The sequence below is a fragment of the Setaria italica genome, chromosome IX, assembly GCF_000263155.2.
Source record: "Setaria italica strain Yugu1 chromosome IX, Setaria_italica_v2.0, whole genome shotgun sequence".
Lineage (NCBI taxonomy): Eukaryota > Viridiplantae > Streptophyta > Magnoliopsida > Poales > Poaceae > Setaria > Setaria italica.
The window spans coordinates 57,706,685-57,724,953 of NC_028458.1; the positions used below are offsets into that span (position 1 = coordinate 57,706,685).

An 18,269-nucleotide genomic window follows, 5' to 3' on the forward strand; every position below is an offset into this window, starting at 1 on the left:
GGCTGACGCGGTGAGCAGTATAGCGCGCGTACTAGGCCTCCAGCGCGAGCGCATCTGGGACTTCATCAGCTCACTCCGACTAGGGCTGAAGTGTTGAACTGATCGAATTGAAGCCATGATGATTTCCCTCGCAACATCGCTCCACCAAAATCGATCGAACTGGAGAGCAGAAGAGCTAATCTGAGTGCCTTACTACATCGACCCAACCCTACCAGCCTACGTCCCCATCAGTGCCCTCCAGGTTGTAGCCTGAGACCTTCTGGTCCAGAAAACCTGATGTGCACCGGAGATTAATGGCGCATCACATGCATCGAGTAGGAGGGGTGGGGCTGTTTGGCGCATGCAAGTAGCTAGATACGCAGTTACCCACCACGCTGCGCCCCAGCATGCTGCAGGCAGCGACACCGACGCAGACCTTTGCTAACGATCATCAGGTACGGGCATATCACAAGCTCAGCATACGGACACCAGCAGATCACGCGGCGACGGGAGTCGCCAACTCACCTGTGTGTGTATGCTGGCACGGCGGCGGCCGGGGACCCGTGGAACGACGGCGAAACGGGTTAGCGCTCAGGGTGGGGGGCGTCGGGAACGATCGGCGGCGGGCGGGCAGCCGGGAGCGTCGGAGGCGGCGGAGATCGGGAGAGGGGATTCCGTTCTTGTTTGGTCAACTGCCACAGCGTGGTGGGCTCTTGCGGCCTGGATCACCGAACCTCGTGGGCCAACTGACAACATTCCGGAGTAAGATAGCGATTTTTTTATTTTTTATTTTAGTATTTTACAAAAATATATGTCGTAATGAAAAAAATTACAAATCTAAACGGCTATAGCCAAATGAAATGACAGAGGCGGAATTTCCTTCTCTAGGCAGCACACTTTCAAAAAATCATAACTAATTCATATAAACTCGGATGAAGATAAATTTTATATGAAAATTGTAGATCGAGATCTACAACTTTGTAAAAAGTTTTCATCTGGAGCTATTTTGGTACTCAAATAATTGACACAATTTTCAGATTAAAATTCAAATTTTAGATCTGAAACTGGGCAACACACTTTTAAAAAATCATAACTAATTCATATAAACTTGGATGGAGATATAATTTATATGATAATTGTAGATCTCGACGAGATCTATAACTTTGTAGTTAAAATTTTTTTCATTTGAAGCTATCTTGGTATTCAAATAATCAACACAAATTTCAGATCTAAAATTCAATTTTAGATCATAAGTAGTTCATTTCATTCTTTTCCCTCCCTGATCATAAGTTCAGAATGTTTGTTGTACTCAGACTGATAGACTCATGGTCTGTTCAATTTTCTCACAATGCTAATCTGCAATTTCTATATGAGATGCTGCACACAATGGTGACGCCCACACATCTCTAAGGTAATATATGTTGTCCATATATTTGATGAAATGCTTCAATTGATTACCAGACTCTCTTATTTCCAATGCTCTTTGTCTCCAATTATGCATTCTTATTTCTCAAAATTCCTTCTTGCCTGATTGTTTATATGGTGAGGCTTGTACTGTTTTGCTCTCGATGGAGAGGGGAACGAGATGGATGGATTCTGCTTGGATTAGAATCTAATTGAGAGAGGATTAGAGGAGGCGGCATCGGTGCTTTGCAGCTGGACTGGAAGAAACATGAAGGCATTGGTGCGTGCTCTGCTCTGTCAATAAACTTGGAAAGGAAAAGGCAAAGTTGGTACAAAAGGGTGGTTCTGGTGCTTCGATGGCTGCTGCTTGGATCTTGAGTGGAGATTGCAGAACAGGAGACCCACGGGCACTGTGCTGTGCTGCTTAATGCTTAGTTTGTGGAGAAGTAGTAAAGAGGAAGAGGAGATACACGATGAGCAGTGGTTGAGGAGAGAAATAATTGTCAGGGTGATGACGGTATTCAGTGTGGTTGCAAGATAACCAGAAATATTTTCTTGTTTCAATAAACTATGTTGAATCCTGAATTAGACATCGCGAGGGGGATCTCGGCGGATCAAGGGTCTCATTTTTATGGTGTGAAGATCTACAGTGCAAAATTTTTATTGGTTTAGAGTTGTCTAACTTTTGAAAAATTGTAGTTATGATACGCACCAAGTTTGTAGGCAGGATCATGTGGAGGGCGACGATGGAGATGTCAGCAGTGGGAGGTGGCAGATAGGAGGCTGTGGGGTGGCGAAAAGTCGAGGGCGAGAGGAAGTTGATGAATTTGCAACTTTTCTTAATCAACTGGTGGAAAGATCGTGTTTCAAAATTCATGTTATATTACAAAATTAGATGTCAAAATTAATATTTCAATTGTTTGCAAAATTTCATATTGTTCACTGTGGGAATATACACTTTTGTTTATCTGTACACATTTTCCTCAACTTTTAGCAAGTTTGATAATTGATGGAATTTGAATATGTACACACTATGCTATCTTACAAAGTTACTTTTTTTCAACAGCTTTGTGATTTGCTAAGTATTAATGTGAAGGTTGTGTTGGCTGTTGTAGTGAATTATATTTGAAATGTGACCCTATCATAAGCTCCAGTCTTTGTAGAAACTACAATTTGTACTTCTATGTTAAGGCAAAGTGCAAATATTTCATATGATGAGAATAATGTTTACAGAGGTAATTTGTTTTTGCCCGTAGCAACACGGGCCGATCCTAGTAGTATAGATTTTTGCAATTTTACTACGATAGCCGTCCAATGGGCCTGTCCATTTTACTACGGGGCTGCCAATATAGGTCCATTTTACGGCCTAACCAAATGCCAGCTATGCTGCGGGCCTGCGTCTCTTCTTGCGGCATAGGCATGTGCTGGGCCACCGGAACCTCGTGGGCCAAACACGGCAACATGCGGGGTAGATCCCAATCAATAGGCGTTCCAATTTTAGTACGGGCCTGTGAATATAAGCCCAGTGAGCGGCCCAACCAAATGCCGAAAAGGCTCCGATCTGTTTGCTTGGGCCTTTGGGCGCAGAGACAATGACGGCAGACACAGATGACGTGGCAGGATCGTCTTCTTCCTTCCCACATCATTCCCACCCGTCCACCTCCGATCTCTCTGAACAAATTCCTCGACCAGCAAATCCGCTTCCTCCTTAGTAACCAAGGAATCGCACCCGCGGACTGAGACGGCATAAAGATAAAGCGCGCTGCCTGCGTGCGTATAGGTTCGTCCGTCTCCACATATTCTCGCCCGCGGCGCGCCCAGTGCGCCGGGAATCTCACGGCCGGCCTGCCGGCGGCATCGTGTAAATTCGGAGCTATCCGTCCGAATCACATGTCCCTGCGTTACATCCATCTGCTCCATCAATCGGGCAGTCAGCTCGGCTCGGCCGATCGATCGATCAGATCGGCCATGCCGTTGCCGTGCCTGCCTACATTGCCGTTGATCTGGTCCAGCAGAGGCGGAGTGCCTTCTGGTTCTGGATAAGGAATGGATTCCATTCTCTCCTAGCTAGACATCTTGCGGATGCATGGATCGTCGATGTGATGGCAAAGCTGCCCTACAAGTGGTGCGTTACTAGTGGAAAATTAGTCACTTAGTCGTGTGACACCTATCGTTTTGTTGCCACATATTCGAAGCAATTTGGAAATGGGTGCGATGATCTGTTCGTCCGCATCTTGTTATCTGCTTCACATCGAATCAACTGCTCTCATGCAAGTGGTTACCTAGTCTGCAGGATTTTCAAGATGTCTGAATATAAGAATAAGCATTACTACTATCTCGCACATATTCCCAGCATAATTGACACCGCATCCACTGGGTGGAGAAAAATCACATCTTGCGCCCTACAACTAGCAACAAGCTGAATACCAGTTGGGGAAATGGACAGGTGGCAACTGAAAGTCTGAAACATCACTGAACTTCAACGTGTTTCAGACCAGAGGCTGAATCTTACCGTGGCCTTCTGAATTGGAATACCTCAACAAAATATCAGAAGGAAAAATCTGACAGCCACTAGAAGATATTTTAAAGGATAGAGGCAGCGACACTACCTCTTGTTTCACCCCTACTTTTTTGCAGACTGCAGCTGTTTCGTGAGAGCAACTTGAGCAGCAAGCATGTTGAGTATTTCTTGCTTTTCGATGTTCCCAGTTATTCTCTCTCAGCTTTTGGGATACATGTCGACTTTATTCCTAGAGTTTACAGCTCCTCCAGAGTTCCAGTGGTTCTGAGTCCTGACACACAACTCTAAGTACTTGTGTTCCTTCAAAAGCACCAGCTTTTCCTCTTAAATCTGACTTTGCGTTCAGATCTGATTCCTGCAACTCCCGGCATTTCGTATTTCAGAGAGTGGCTTGCTTACCTTCAGAGACCTTGGTAGAATTGCTTACTCGGAAAGTAAAGCATTTTCATTCTTTCAGGAAGCTCACTTATCGTACAAAAGACCAAACAGGGAATATAAGAAAAAGGATGGGCAAAAATCTTTACCAAGAAAGTAGTAACTTTATCCCTATCACAGGAACTAAAAAATAGAGCATAAGATTATCCTTTACAACACAAGGAATACTTGCTTCAATTTCTCTGTCTCCTCTCTCTTTTTTAGTATCATTTTGCATTCTGACATTAGTATACTCGCTTTTCCGTGAGGAGTTATCATCCTTAACAAGGACCAACCTTCACCATTATCTCACAATGCAGGTTCTAGTAAATCCAGTTCCATCATTGTGCTAGCAATATAGTGACATTGTTTAGTTTGTAAATGACTAGCACCAAACTAAAACTTATTCTCTCTTTTTCTTTACGTAAAGCTGGAGCTTAAACAAGGTCCTCTACAAGCACACAATCACCGGACCAGCTGCGAAGGCTGTATATTATCCAATCCTTTCCACAGCTTTCCGAATCAGAAAACCATTCGTACATCCATAAACAATCTGGTCTCATCATTTCAAGTTATATCCATGGTTCATCGGTCACAACCAATATCTCATTACCGAACGATTCGCATGCTCTGCCCAAAGGGAAGTTTTGAGTGAGTGATGCACAATGATTATGGTGGACAATTTGCAATTAGACATCAGTGGCTGGTGCTTAAAGTTGACAGAAGCATAACTCTTGCACTGACAAAGGTCGCCGAAGAAGTGCGGCTCTGTGGCTGAGTTCTGAATAAATATTAGCACAGTACTGCGTTCGAGGGAAAAAAAATAGTATTGGTACGGTACTCTCTAACTGAAGAAACATGAAATGGGAGCCATGAGACAGGCTCCCTGATTAAGTCTTATCAGACCGAGACAGCAGGACAATGGTCAAAAGAGCTGCTTTTGATTTAAGTTTCCTAATTAGTGGGCGTAATGAGGACAAATCTCTAGCCGAAAGAATCGGCAGCTGGGGCCTATTATAATCAGATAATCCATTGTTTTCTGGCAGACACTGTTCTTTAACAGTCTGACCATTGTTCCATCACTTGAAACAAGGATTCAAATATATATCCTTCAGATAAGAGTGGATTACGGCTTGATCAGAGAAAGGCTAATTTTCGGCGCCGCATGTCAACTTGTTTGTCACTGCACTCATGGCGATTACGTGTAGCGCATTTCCTGGTCTAAGCACTAGCTCAACCTGCCTTGGCAAATGATTTGACACAGTACTATGCTAATCTGTAAGCTCTGAGGTGTGAACTGCGATCCATGTTATGCTGATTGGGCCACCAATATGATCTGATCTAACCTACCAGCGCCCTGTCAACTCTATGATGCAATCATGCAACAAAAGATTATCTAGATAGCTAGATACCCTTTTGCGAGGCATTATTGATCGTATAAATGCTGTTCTAGGTTCGAGAGCTGGAATAAGCACAAGTGCGAGGAAATTCAGAAACCGACAGACAAGATCGAATTACATGCACGCAGTGTCAGCACACAGAAAGAGCAAGAGCAAGAGGAAGGATACTTCCTCTGACAGGTGCGGACTGGGTTAAGAGAACATTGCAATAGGAGTGCACGCTGTGTGCACAAAAAGCCTGGACAGAATAAGCACAAGGCATAGTATCGTCGAGGGAGGGAGGCAATGAGCTTTGGAACTCTCGTTCCAGCGCGAGCAAGAGGGAGAGGAAGATTTTTCAGAATATTTCCGAAACTTTTCCTGCTTTTCGCCCCCAGACTGACAATATTCCTCCTCCAGACACTTTTCCTGTCTTGTGCACGACTACTCAGTTAGTGTTGGTCACTAAGCAAGCAATTTTGTTTTTTAGAACGAAATAAGAAAGCAATTTTTGAAGAAATCAGTCACTAAACACTAGAGGAAACGTGCAATTAGACGTTCCCTTTTGTTGCACACACTTTACACAGGCAGTATCATTGAGTGATTACAAGTCAAACTCGAGCGTTAATTCGAAAGAGAGAGGATCGCTCATGCTCGATTCTGATCATTGTTCTTCTGCCGAACGTTTGAATTGCAAGAGCGTGTAGAAATGGGGTTTCGCTGGCTCACTGCTGGGCTGGCAGCCAGGCGTAGATTACTCGCTCTCGCTGGCATTCATGTCCGTCATGATGCGCACAAAAAGAGCTCGACATGGGCATCATTGTGCAGCTAGCTCATCTGCCCGCAACAGAACATCACTAGCAATACCTCTTTTGGATTAGCTTAACCTGCAGCATTTCAAATTTGTATCCACATCAACAAAATCATGATCAGGCAGTAACACAGTACTGATCAGTCTCCCAGAATTCAAGCATTAATACGAGGGCGAAACGAAAAGACAAGAGCAGTAGAGCACGGAGCACCCTCCGCTGCTCGGCTCCAGGATACCATTCCGCCCATAAACTACTGCACGGCACCGGGGTGGTGGTAGGCCGCGGCAGCGGCGGCGACAGAATAAAAGCAGCAGCAGAGGCGAGAGGCGAGAGGCACTCCACTACCCCAGTGTCCAAGTCTAACCCGAGCGAGCAAGCAAACCCCACGCATTCATTCTCTTCTCCCTTTCAACAGCCAAGGCAGGCAAGCTAGCCGAGCAAGAGGCGTGCACGGCGACATCTCGGGCCACCCAACCCAAGCTTATCAAACCTAGCTCCCTGGGCAAGGCTGCGGTGAACCTGCCGAGAGGGTAGCTGGCAGCTTGGCGTGAGAGGCTTGCTCGTGTATAAGTCGCCGCCTCCGGTGAGCTAGCCCGGCCGGCCATGTCGGTCTCCTCCACGCTGTCGTCCTTCCTGCTGTGCTGCTTCTACCCCTCCGGCGGCCACCGCCACGGCCACCGCGCCGGCGCCTACTACTACAGCAGCCACCCGACGAGCACCAACACCCTCTACTACAACGAGGGGGGCCCCTTCGCCGGCCGCAGGATGGGCCGGAGCAGGCCGCTCTCCCTGCAGGTGCGTCGTGCTACCGGCCGTTTCTGGCTCTGCTCCTTACTTTCTTCAGCTGCTTGCTCTGTTCTGTTCTTTCGTCAGGCATCATCAGACATGCATGTGAAACAAATGTGAGGCCTGGTATGCGCAAGTACGGCTACTTGGCTGCTATGCGAATGCGACGTGACATGCTCTGAGTTATTCTCTGTCCGCCACCAATATTTTCGCAGTTTTCCTGCTCCTAATAACGTTAAAGATGGGTATTCATTCTCTGCATGTTTGTGTAGTCACTGTAGTAGCATAGTGCAAAGGCATTTGCAGCAGTAGTCCTTCATATTCCTCAGGCGTGCGCGTGCATGCGGGAGTTCCTGTTGAAAACAGCAGGGACCTCGTGCATGCGTCCTAAAAAGAACGCGAGAAAAGGAGAGGAAAAAGAAAGGTGGTACTAGTATAGGGAGGAACTTGCTCTACCTAGGATAAGAAAAGCCATTTTCCTCGGCTGCTGCAGGCGCCGCTGTCGGAACGAACCAGTAGTCGAATTGTTTACCCCGGCGTGCGGTTAATTGTTCGAGTAAAATAATTCACTTTTATCACAGTACTCGATCGAGACATGAACATGAACTGACCAGCTGATGAACATGTACGACGACAGACCGTGGAGCTGAAGGTTCGGATGTGCTGCTCCGGTTGCGAGCGCGTGGTGAAGCACGCGCTGACGAAGCTGCGTGGCGTGGACACGGTGGAGGTGGAGGTGGAGATGGAGAAGGTGACGGTGACGGGGTACGTGGACCGGCACCGGGTGCTCAAGGAGGTGCGCCGCGCGGGGAAGAAGGCCGAGTTCTGGCCCAACCCGGACCTGCCGCTGCACTTCACGTCCGCCAAGGACTACTTCCACGACGAGGAGTCGTACCGCCGCACCTACAACTACTACCGCCACGGCTACAACGGCGACAAGCACGGCAACCTCCCGGAGCCCCAGCGCGGCGCCGACCCCGTCGCCAACATGTTCAACGACGACGACGTCAACGCCTGCTCCATCATGTAATCAAGACTCAAGGGAGATGCCGTGGCGGCAATGGCCAATGGTACGGTGTGCCTCGTCGGCAAGAATCAACGATCGATCCAGCGTGTGCGTGGAGACCGCAGCGACGAGCTGGGAGACCGGTCACTCGGTCAGTGTGATCATTGCGATGTATGCCGGCCCGGCGTGTCGTAGTAGTAGCAGGTCAAGTCGGAAATCAGTGTATTTGTGCTCATCAGCTAGCTCATGCATGTAACAAATGGATGGAGATGGGCGCAAGTTGCAATATGGAATGAGTAGCGGTTCCCTTTACAGGTTACACCAAACGGATCGCATGGCCACGCGCTCTCTCTCTCTATCCACTCCATAACCCGAGAGCCATGCGTGCTCCCCGACTGTTCAGACAAAGCCAATGGGACGCCAAAGCATCTCGCTACCCGTAGCAGCTACAGCGAAAGCCGCGCGGCTTTTGCCTCCAATTTCGCGCGCGCGCGCGCGCGCGCGCGAGGGACCTGGGAGCCTGTCTGAGACGTCGCAGTAGCTAGGTTTGGTCGTTGGCGATTGTGGCTACCACTGCTACGCCGGTTAAATATTCAGTAACGCCGATGCCTGCAATGCAAGAAGAGGCTCAGTGGAAGCTGGTTGGTGGCTACTGCGAAAAGCCTTGGAACTGGGAGGCCTAGTGTTCTTCAAGTCTGTGATAATTGCACCAACTGCGCCACAGACCGCAGTGCAGCCGCTAGCAACAGTAGGCTAGATTACTCTAATGCACAGCGATCAGTCAGGTTTCTCGATTGATAGTTCAGTCATACCAACAGTTCAGGGTGACAATTCTTGTTTCATTCCGGTTCAAACTTTATCATATATCCATTAAATCCAAATCCTAAGTTCCAAACTAAAAGGTAATCTAACCAAGAATTTCTTATTTGGCCCACAATTCAAACTTGCTTCGGCATGTGTTGTTTGGCTTGCTCAAGAGAGCCAGTGGTGTGGATGTGTGGTCTTGTTGTGTGACTCACGTTGATATCCTAATTCAATCAACCGATGTTGTTAGTTAATTTTGATCGTTAGCTTTGTGTTTGTTGTTGTAGGCTTTCTTGCTTTGCAGCTCGGCGAATCGGCACCTCTCGTGGCGGATTCGTTTCTAAGAATAAAATAATTCGAACTTGCGCCGGTAGCAAAGAACAAGTCAAACGCGCCAAAATTTCGATTCCATGTCAGGCCAAAAGGTGGCCCCTGTCTGGCTTCGCCTAGTGGACAATCCAGTCAGCACCACCATGAAAAAAGCCATGCCAAGTTGGACCAAGGACCGCCCGTCAAGAAACGCCCGCGACCCATCCTGAACCCGCCTGCCACATCCACAGATCCTCCGATGGACGGCCACAAACACTCCGAAGTCCATACACCGGGTCCACCGCAGCGCACTGGGAATTGGCCTGTCCCGTCTCGTCTCCTCACCGCACGGCAAGCCGCCTCTCCTCTCACCTCTGCAACGGCCGAAGCCCACCACACGCATTCCCCAATCCCCAATCCCAACCAATCTGCCTCGACGAATTTGGATTGCTTCCCGCCCGAGCCTTCCAATCGCTCGCACGCTTCCGTTCGCTTCGCATTCTGCGCGCGCTTAACCTAGTATTTGATCCGATTTGATTTAATTTGATTCTGCCGCGTGGTCCGATTCCGAGGAGGAGGCGAGGGGAGTGGTGGTTGCGCGGCCATGGCGGCCTCGTCCTCGGCGGCGGCAGCGGCGGCTCTGGACGCCTGGTGGGACGATGTGAACAACTCGCCGCTGTGGCAGGACCGCACCTTCCATGCCCTCGCCGCGCTCTACGGCGTCGTCGCACTCGTAGCCCTAGTAAGTCCGAACCCGCCCCGCACGATTTCACCCTCCTGCTTTAGCTTGCTCGTTCAATTGGGGGCCGATTTAGTTTGGAAACATGAGCTGATGCGGCCATGCGGGGATGAGGGGTCGTGCAATTGAGCATAGCAGTTTCAAATGTTCTGAACTCTGAATCGGGCGCATAGGTTTCAGATTCGTTTTTAAACCTAGCGAATTGTGCTTGAACCATATAGCGTGATGTATATTTCAAATTTCATAGAAACTAAGATGGTGGCTATCAATCTCATTAGCTCATTTGGTGTGAATTTTGTCAGGTCCAACTGATAAGAATCGAGTGTAGGGTACCTGAGTATGGGTGGACAACGCAGAAGGTGTTCCATTTCCTAAACTTCATTGTTAACAGTGGTGAGTTCATCCTAGTCCTTACCCACCTCGGTACACCTTAGTCACCGGGTTCATGATTTATGGTGAACTTGTGTTTGTGTTTGCAGTAAGGTCAACTGTGTTTGTTCTGCGACGGAATGTGCAAGTTGTGCATCCTGAGGTTCGTGGAAGGAGGCTATTTATGTTTCCGTTCTGTCGGTTGATTGGAAACATAATGTGTAACAATACGGTCTTGTAGATATTTCAACATGTGCTTATTGATTTGCCTGGCCTAGCATTCTTCACGACCTATGCTCTGTTGGTGCTCTTTTGGGCTGAAATCTACTATCAGGTTAGGTTTCACTTTGAGTTGTTTCGGTATTTTCATGTGACTGGTGCCGTGCTCATTGTTTCGTGCTGATGTTTCCTAGGCACGTGCACTGCCAACCAATGGGCTTCGACCAGCTTTCTATACGATCAATGGAGTGGTCTACGCCATTCAGGTAAGTTGCGTATCCAGATTTCTATGCGCCTATAATAACTTTTTAATTTTTCTCAAATCAACTCGTTACGTCAAAAGATACATGTGCCAGTAATCAGTCCGCTGATGATGTAAAGTGGTTAACCACTTGGGGACATTATATATTAGGGAACATTGGTACCAGTATGACAACCTGATGCTTCATTGTTCGTAGTCAAGGAACTTGTTCATATATTATTTCCAGTGATTTTGTCGCCAACAATTTTTTCCCAAATACGTAGGGGAGCTGCGTAGCATCATATTAAAGAAGAAGAAAGTGTAGAAACCTTGAGTATACACAAAACCACACCCTTATGTCTTAGTGTACATGCTGTTGTCAACAATTAGTTGCGTATCCAGATTTCTATGCGCTTATAATATACCACAGCGTATTAAGGAAATGCTATAGTTTAGCTTCACTGTCCAAACAAGAGTGATGTGAGTGGGGACTGAGGACTCCCCTTACTTTTTTGTTAATCTGATCTGGTACATGCTTCAGTTGCTGCACTAATGTCCTGTCCTGATAACCTTATAAATATTCAGTTCACTGCTTGTTATGCTATAGCTTCTCAAGCGGCACTTTTTTTTTCTAGAATATTTCTCAATAGCTTCTCGCTTCTCATGTCTTTGGTGATTTTTGGAATGACTTGACTTGTAAAATTTCAGATTGTACTGTGGCTGCTCATGTGGTGGAAACCAGTTCAAGCTGTGGTCATTCTGTCAAAGTTGTTCTTTGCAGGTAATGTCCTTGTTCCCTTTGGCTTCCCCTGCAGACTGCAGCACCATGTTTTGGGGGCGCATGACGTATATATTCTCACATTCGTACGTATTAGTCATGAAAATCTTCTTAGTTTCATGAAAACAATACCTGATTAGCAAATTCCAGAACTACATTTTTAACCTTAGTTCCTTGTATCAACTATTTTAAAGCAAATTGTATTGCAGTCTATGATTTTATACTGTGTAATTATTTACCTCTGCTACTAACATGGAACTATTTTTCAGCTACATCCTTATTTGCTGCTTTTGGTTTCCTTCTCTACGGAGGGAGGTAATAGCTTATTGCTTGATATATCATGGTTCTTTATCAGATGATTACTATGCTATTTGCCATTGTCGAAACTAGAGAATTTTTTGTTTGGTCTTAAGCATTATTATGGTTACACTGCTACTGCTATTGCAGAACACAGCACACTACCGCTCTTATGTACAATGTGGACATGCAAACAAGCATGGGCCTGTAGTTTTCTGTTATCTTGTTCTGATCCTTTTGATAACAGAGGAGCTACTGATAATAATTTGTATGTCCTTGTGTAGGCTATTCCTGATGCTGCAGCGTTTCCCTGTTGAGTCAAAAGGTCGGCGGAAAAAGTTGAATGAGGTACTTCACTATCAGTAGTCTTTCACTGTAGAAATTTCTAGATGACTTGTATGCTTATAATATCACCTTTTACACAGGTTGGCTATGTGACCACCATATGCTTTGGTTGCTTCTTGATCAGATGCATAATGGTAAACCCTATGCAACACCAACTTAAATTCTGAAATAATTCCAAAACATTTTGACATAGTGTGTCTATCTTACAGATGTGCTTTAGTGCTTTTGACAAAGAAGCTGACCTTGATGTTCTGAACCATCCAATCCTGAACTTCTTTTACTACTTGGTATGTTTTTCACTCAAATGAACTGTTAGTATCTGCAGTTTTGGCCATGCTATTTTAGATGACTTGGTATTGCTTCGCAGGTTTAGATTTCACTTTCATTTGATTGATTTTCATTTTAGATATTGATGTCTTCTTGGAGATCTATTTTTATATGATGATAGGAGATGGTTTTGTGATGCATATATAATCCAACCATATAGACTTAGTAGCATCGTTGGTGCATATATGAACTTACTTTGTGATATCATTTATATCTCTTTTGATCAATCGTCGCACTTGCTGATATTATTTGCTGCTGGTGTTCACTGTGTCTTATGCAGCTTGTTGAGATTGTACCATCGTCTTTGGTGCTGTTCATCTTAAGGAAACTACCGCCAAAACGTGGGATTGCACAGTACCATCCAATCCATTAGTCAGTAACGTCGATGGTCCATTTCTAACAGTTCCGTCCAATTGCTAAAGACAAAAAGGCAAATGTGAGATACCTTGTAGTACCTTTTGTAGGTTTAGTAGCTTTCTTGTGAAGAAGCGTTTACTGAGTGTGGCAAATACGGCTTGTTAAAAATGTAAACTCCCGCTGTCATTGCAACCCCAAATGTCACTAACACAACCTGTTTTACCAATACGGGCTTCCATCTGTAAACTTTAGAAGAGACAAGGACTCTGATAATTTCTTCTGATGGAGAACATGTGTGATAAGATTGGCTACTTCAGAAGAAGGGTAGCTGCTCAGGGATCATATCCAACCCCTTTATGTTTGTAGGGAAATGGCTTCATCTCTCCCAATCCGAAGAGGTTGGACCTGATGCTCGTCCACTGACGCAAGCTTGTCTGTATGCAAATGACTAAACTGATGCTTCTCAAATTCTGATGGAACCTAAAGTCTAAAGATATTGGACCACCTTCATTCACATCTTAACACTACGAGCGTTGTTGGAAGCATAGTCAAGCATACACCCATACTGATTGATGCAAGTTAGCAGACTGTGTGAAAGGAATAGATGGGTTCATCAAACACAATAAAGCACACACCTGTCTGATGATCAATCAGCTTGACAGCATGTACCAGATCACAACAGGCATCAAAATTCAGAGAACCATAAGAACAGGTTGGCCGCTGGACAGCCGAGTGAAACGGAGAGGATTTGAACGATCCATTCTCATCTTACCTACCAGCCTGTTCAGAGGCTTCCAGTCAAGGTACTAAATAGCGTTTAGCGGTACGGTAGCGGATTAGTGCCGGTGAAGCGGATCGCGAATAGCGGGTGTTATAGCGGACGTTAAGTCCAAACAACGGAATTTAAAAAATAATCACAAACTTGGAGCATAACATCTAGTTTACTTTAAAAAATTAAAGTATTTAAGTTGGCCATTACAATTTCATGGTAAGAATCACAAATAAATAGATATAATTAAGATGTATAGATATATATTAACATTAAATTCTCATATTAATGAATTGTCATCCCATAATTCTTCACCATTACCTAAATAATCATTTTAAATATTATTATTACTATTTGATTCATATTCATATATCACTTGAACCATAAATGTAGCAAATAGCAGCTTAACATTAGCAATAGTGGTCGCAATAGCAGTCAATAGCGAACAATAGCGATCGCAATAATAGCGAACAATAGCGATCGCAATAATAGTGCCTTCTGTTTAGCAGCGGACGGCACATCGTGCGGTCGTACAGTACATCGGACAAGGTGCTTAATTGGAAGACAAAGGATGAATAATGGTGTTGATCCTCACACACCACAGTACAGTACTGTCTACCTGACCAAACTTGGAAAAATCATGCAAAATCAGCCGTACTAAAACAGACAGTTGCACGGGATTATTCGGTACCACGGTTACTAAAATCCAATACTGAAATGCTCCATTTTTTGCAAATGGGAAAGATAACATATTCAAACAAATAAAATTTTAAATGAGCAATATATATATATATATATATAGGCCTCCACTGTTCCGTACCTGAATATACCCGAGCCCCCCGCCACGCGCCCGACTGCCCCGAGCGCCGCCCGCGGCCGCGCCCAGTTTTTTCCCGATGGGCCGTGTTCTTGCGTGGGCTTTGCGCTTGCTCAGTGCGCCTCGGGGCACGGGATAGTTCCGCGCCAGCAGTCGATGACCGGTGGGACAACGAGGTCGGAGCAGGCTCCTCGGTGTGACGAAATGGGAGGTGCTAGCTCAATGACATGTCGGCCATATTTACCAGTCTGGTGGGCCCTGCGTCAGTGAGGATGTGTTCGTCTGTGCAGTTGGTGAGCGGCCATTTATTCCGCACGTCACTCACAATTTGATACTCACGTCGGATCATAGGGGTGTTTGGGAAACACCTGTTAAAGTTTAACACCTGTCACATCGGATGTTTGGATGCTAATTAGGAGTACTAAACATAAGCTAATTACAAAACTAATTGCACAGATGGAGTATAATTCGCGAGACGAATCTATTAAGCCTAATTAGTCCATGATTTGACAATGTGGTGCTACAGTAACCATTTGCTAATGATGGATTAATTAGGCTTAATAGATTCGTCTCGCGAATTAGCACAAGGTTCTGCAATTAGTTTTATAATTAGCTCATGTTTAGTCCTCCTAATTAGCATCCAAACATCCGATGTGACACTGTTAAAGTTTAGCACCTCGTATCCAAACAACCCCTTAAATACTGCTATCTGCGTGCCGCATCAGATGGTAGGTGACTCTCATTTGTTGCTGGACCAAGCAACCCACTGTTCTCATGTTCTCAGGTAGTGGTAGTACAATATTTCCAATCACGCCATGTAATCAAGGGACACAAATTGAATAATAAATCTAATTTATTCTCAATCTTTTTGAAGAACAATCTTTTTCCACGTAGTCGTTTCAGCTGTCTTGTGACCTCTTACACAATAGCATTTGTAGCCTGCAATTGAATCAGGAAAACAAAATATTGAAATTATACACCTATCACCTAAATGATACGGTCAACACTACAGTTTTGCATGCCAAATGAACTGAGTGTGGCATAATCACCAATATTCACATGTGCGACCAAAAAAGAATTGAATTATATGCATCCTCATCTCCATGGTACTGCCACCTGCTGCGGCATCCTGATTCAAAATAAAATAAAATTTATCTCTGCACCAATGAGTATTTCCAGTATTCGAGAAACAACAGTGATGGCATTGATTTGGAGCAAAGATAAAGACAAACTGATAATACACTGGCATGACATATAGCTCTGGGAAATCAGTAGCATTCTTATGGATATAAAATTATAAACACAGGCAGACAGGCTGGCTTTACTAGGCAATTAAGCTCGCCTCTGCTGAAGTTTTTGAAGAAAAATGAGCAGTGCAAAGTTCAGGAATAATCTCCAATTTTACGAAAGAGCTCAAAACTGCATATAACCTTGTCAATGTACTAAATCTGAGAGTGTAATTACTGGGAGATTTTTACATTACTGGGAGATTTCATTGGAGGATTGCAATTGGACTAGCGAGAGTGTATACATGTCTAAGAAAACATAAGCTAACATCTAGGTTGTATTATAACACTAGAAGCATCGTAGAACATCTGGTTTTCATCAATTAGTTCAGACTTAGAAAAATAGAAACTCAAACCAAATATTCTGTCCAGCTCAATTGATACTTACAGGTTACAGAAACAAGAATCCAATAATCTGGATCACAAATTCACAATACAAGCTCCGGCACCGACCCATGATGCAGAATCTCAGGGAGCAACTCAAATCGACTATATAGAGTATGGTTCTGACTTCTGACCAATCGAATTCTCCATTGAACCACACACGTGTATGCAGAACAATGAAAGATCGAGCTGTGACATAGAGGAAAGGGGAAGGGGACTGAGGAGTTCAACGACCTCACCACTGCCTCCAATGAAAAGCCACCCGATAAGAAGGCTGTAGCAGGGAGCTGCCGGACCAGCCCTCGTCGGATCCGCGCGAGATCCAGCCATGGACCTGCATGAGCGAGCTCCGCGGTGGACCTGCGGGACCTCCAGCCTGACGACCTTGGGACGGAGGGACTGTGGGCAGCAGCGACACCGGCGTCAAGCTCGGGGCAGAGATGGGCTTGAGCGGGGGTGTAGCTCACACAGCGGCAGCCGCGATCGAGCGGGGGGAGGAGAGGACCACCTGTGGAGGACGACGAATCGGCGAAGGACTGGCTCGAATCGGCGAAGGACAGGCTCAAATCGGCCGGCGGCACTTGGGCTCGGGAGATGGATGGGCGGCAGCGCTGGAGGCCTCGAGCTCCCTTCTCCAGCCACGCTGCGAATCGGTCGGTGGATAGGCCTGCTCTACACGAGCAGAGGTCGGGGTGGCGCAGATCGTCGATGGAGCGGGCGGCGAATGCGAGGTCGGCACCGAAGCCAATAGCCCGCGCATGACGGCGCTCCTCCGAGGTGCCTGCGGTCTGCCTGCCGCGCGCCCTTCTGTCCTCCACCCGAGCGCTTTCCTTTGCCCTTTCTAGCCTGATGTGAGCACAAGCGCAGGGGATCTGTTTGTGTCACCATCGCAATCTCATCTTTGCTAATGTGCGTAGGATTCTCCTCGCCCACTGAACGTCAGCACCGCTAGTTTTGGAGAAGTTTTCAGTGACCTGACCCGTCGCATCCCATCTCATGCCGTGTCAGCAACAAACCTGCGTCACCTACTCACCTTTTGCAAACGTTGCTGCGAGAGCGTGTAGATTCGTGTGCACTGAACCTCGACCGAACTCGTACGTGGCAGTATGTCCATCGCGTCGCATCGATCGATGATCGCTGGCCGTCGTTCGAAGCCAACTGGCTCGACGCCGGGATCGCGGGCGCCGGCCGATGGGCCATGGGATGGATGGTCAAGTCATCGTGGACTTCTCGCTTCACAGTTCACACTGGGACTGGCAGGTGGCGTGCTGGTTCAGAAAAACTCGGGAGTGGAAATTTAGTCCTGTCACATCGGAAGTTCGGATACTAATTACAAAACTAATTGCAGAATCTCTAGGTTAAATCGCGAGATGAATCTATTAAACCTAATTAATCCATCATTAGTGAATGGTTACTGTAGCACCACATTGTCAAATCATGGACTAATTAGGTTTAATAGATTCGTCTCGCGATTTAGCCTAGAGGTTGTGTAATTAGTTTTATAATTAGTCTAGGTTTAATACTCAGTGTCAAACATTCGATGTGACGGGGGTTAAAATTTAACCCCTCCTCCCAAACACCCCGAAGAGAGGAAGAACCGGTGTGCCATCACTCTCCAGCTGCCCAGCCAGATGCCCAGATAAGACTGTTTAGGACAGCAATTTGGAATAGAAACGATCAGGGAGACGACAAAAGCTATACGCGAATTGTTGTGTAAACGGAATATTAGGGGGGCGTTTTCTTCCACTAACTTATTTTTAGCACGTGTCACATCGAATGTTTAGATACTAATTAGGAGTATTAAACGTAGACTATTTACAAAACTCATTACATAAGTGGAGGCTAAACGGCGAGACGAATCTATTAAGCCTAATTAATCCATCATTAGCAAATGTTTACTGTAGCAACACATTATCAAATCATGGAC

At 45.9% G+C, this 18,269-nt stretch overlaps 2 protein-coding genes across 2 annotated transcripts; both read left to right on the top strand.

Annotated features, from left to right (window-relative positions):
- Window positions 1-6,668: 6,668 nt before the first annotated feature.
- Window positions 6,669-8,620, top strand: LOC101784456 (heavy metal-associated isoprenylated plant protein 30). Its single transcript, XM_004985879.3, has 2 exons — window positions 6,669-7,304; window positions 7,933-8,620. Exons 1-2 carry the CDS (start codon window positions 7,113-7,115, stop codon window positions 8,323-8,325), a joined length of 585 nt encoding a protein of 194 aa, XP_004985936.1. The 5' UTR covers window positions 6,669-7,112; the 3' UTR covers window positions 8,326-8,620.
- A 1,137-nt stretch (window positions 8,621-9,757) lies between these two features.
- LOC101784857 (tobamovirus multiplication protein 3) lies at window positions 9,758-13,435 on the top strand. Its single transcript, XM_004985880.3, has 11 exons — window positions 9,758-10,156; window positions 10,456-10,546; window positions 10,633-10,685; window positions 10,764-10,856; window positions 10,936-11,007; window positions 11,691-11,763; window positions 12,030-12,075; window positions 12,342-12,405; window positions 12,483-12,536; window positions 12,612-12,689; window positions 13,010-13,435. The coding sequence occupies exons 1-11, from the start codon at window positions 10,019-10,021 to the stop codon at window positions 13,100-13,102; spliced, it is 855 nt and encodes a 284-aa protein (XP_004985937.1). The 5' UTR covers window positions 9,758-10,018; the 3' UTR covers window positions 13,103-13,435.
- The last annotated feature ends 4,834 nt before the right edge of the window (window positions 13,436-18,269 follow it).

Bases quoted from the DNA above. Each gene is read 5' to 3' on its own strand.
- LOC101784456 (XM_004985879.3), top strand. From the start codon at position 7,113: ATGTCGGTCTCCTCCACGCTGTCGTCCTTCCTGCTGTGCTGCTTCTAC. The intron at 7,305-7,932 runs GTGCGTCGTGCT...GTACGACGACAG, and splicing joins GCAGGCCGCTCTCCCTGCAG to ACCGTGGAGCTGAAGGTTCG.
- LOC101784857 (XM_004985880.3), top strand. From the start codon at position 10,019: ATGGCGGCCTCGTCCTCGGCGGCGGCAGCGGCGGCTCTGGACGCCTGG. The intron at 10,547-10,632 runs GTGAGTTCATCC...TTGTGTTTGCAG, and splicing joins AAACTTCATTGTTAACAGTG to TAAGGTCAACTGTGTTTGTT. The intron at 11,764-12,029 runs GTAATGTCCTTG...ACTATTTTTCAG, and splicing joins GTCAAAGTTGTTCTTTGCAG to CTACATCCTTATTTGCTGCT.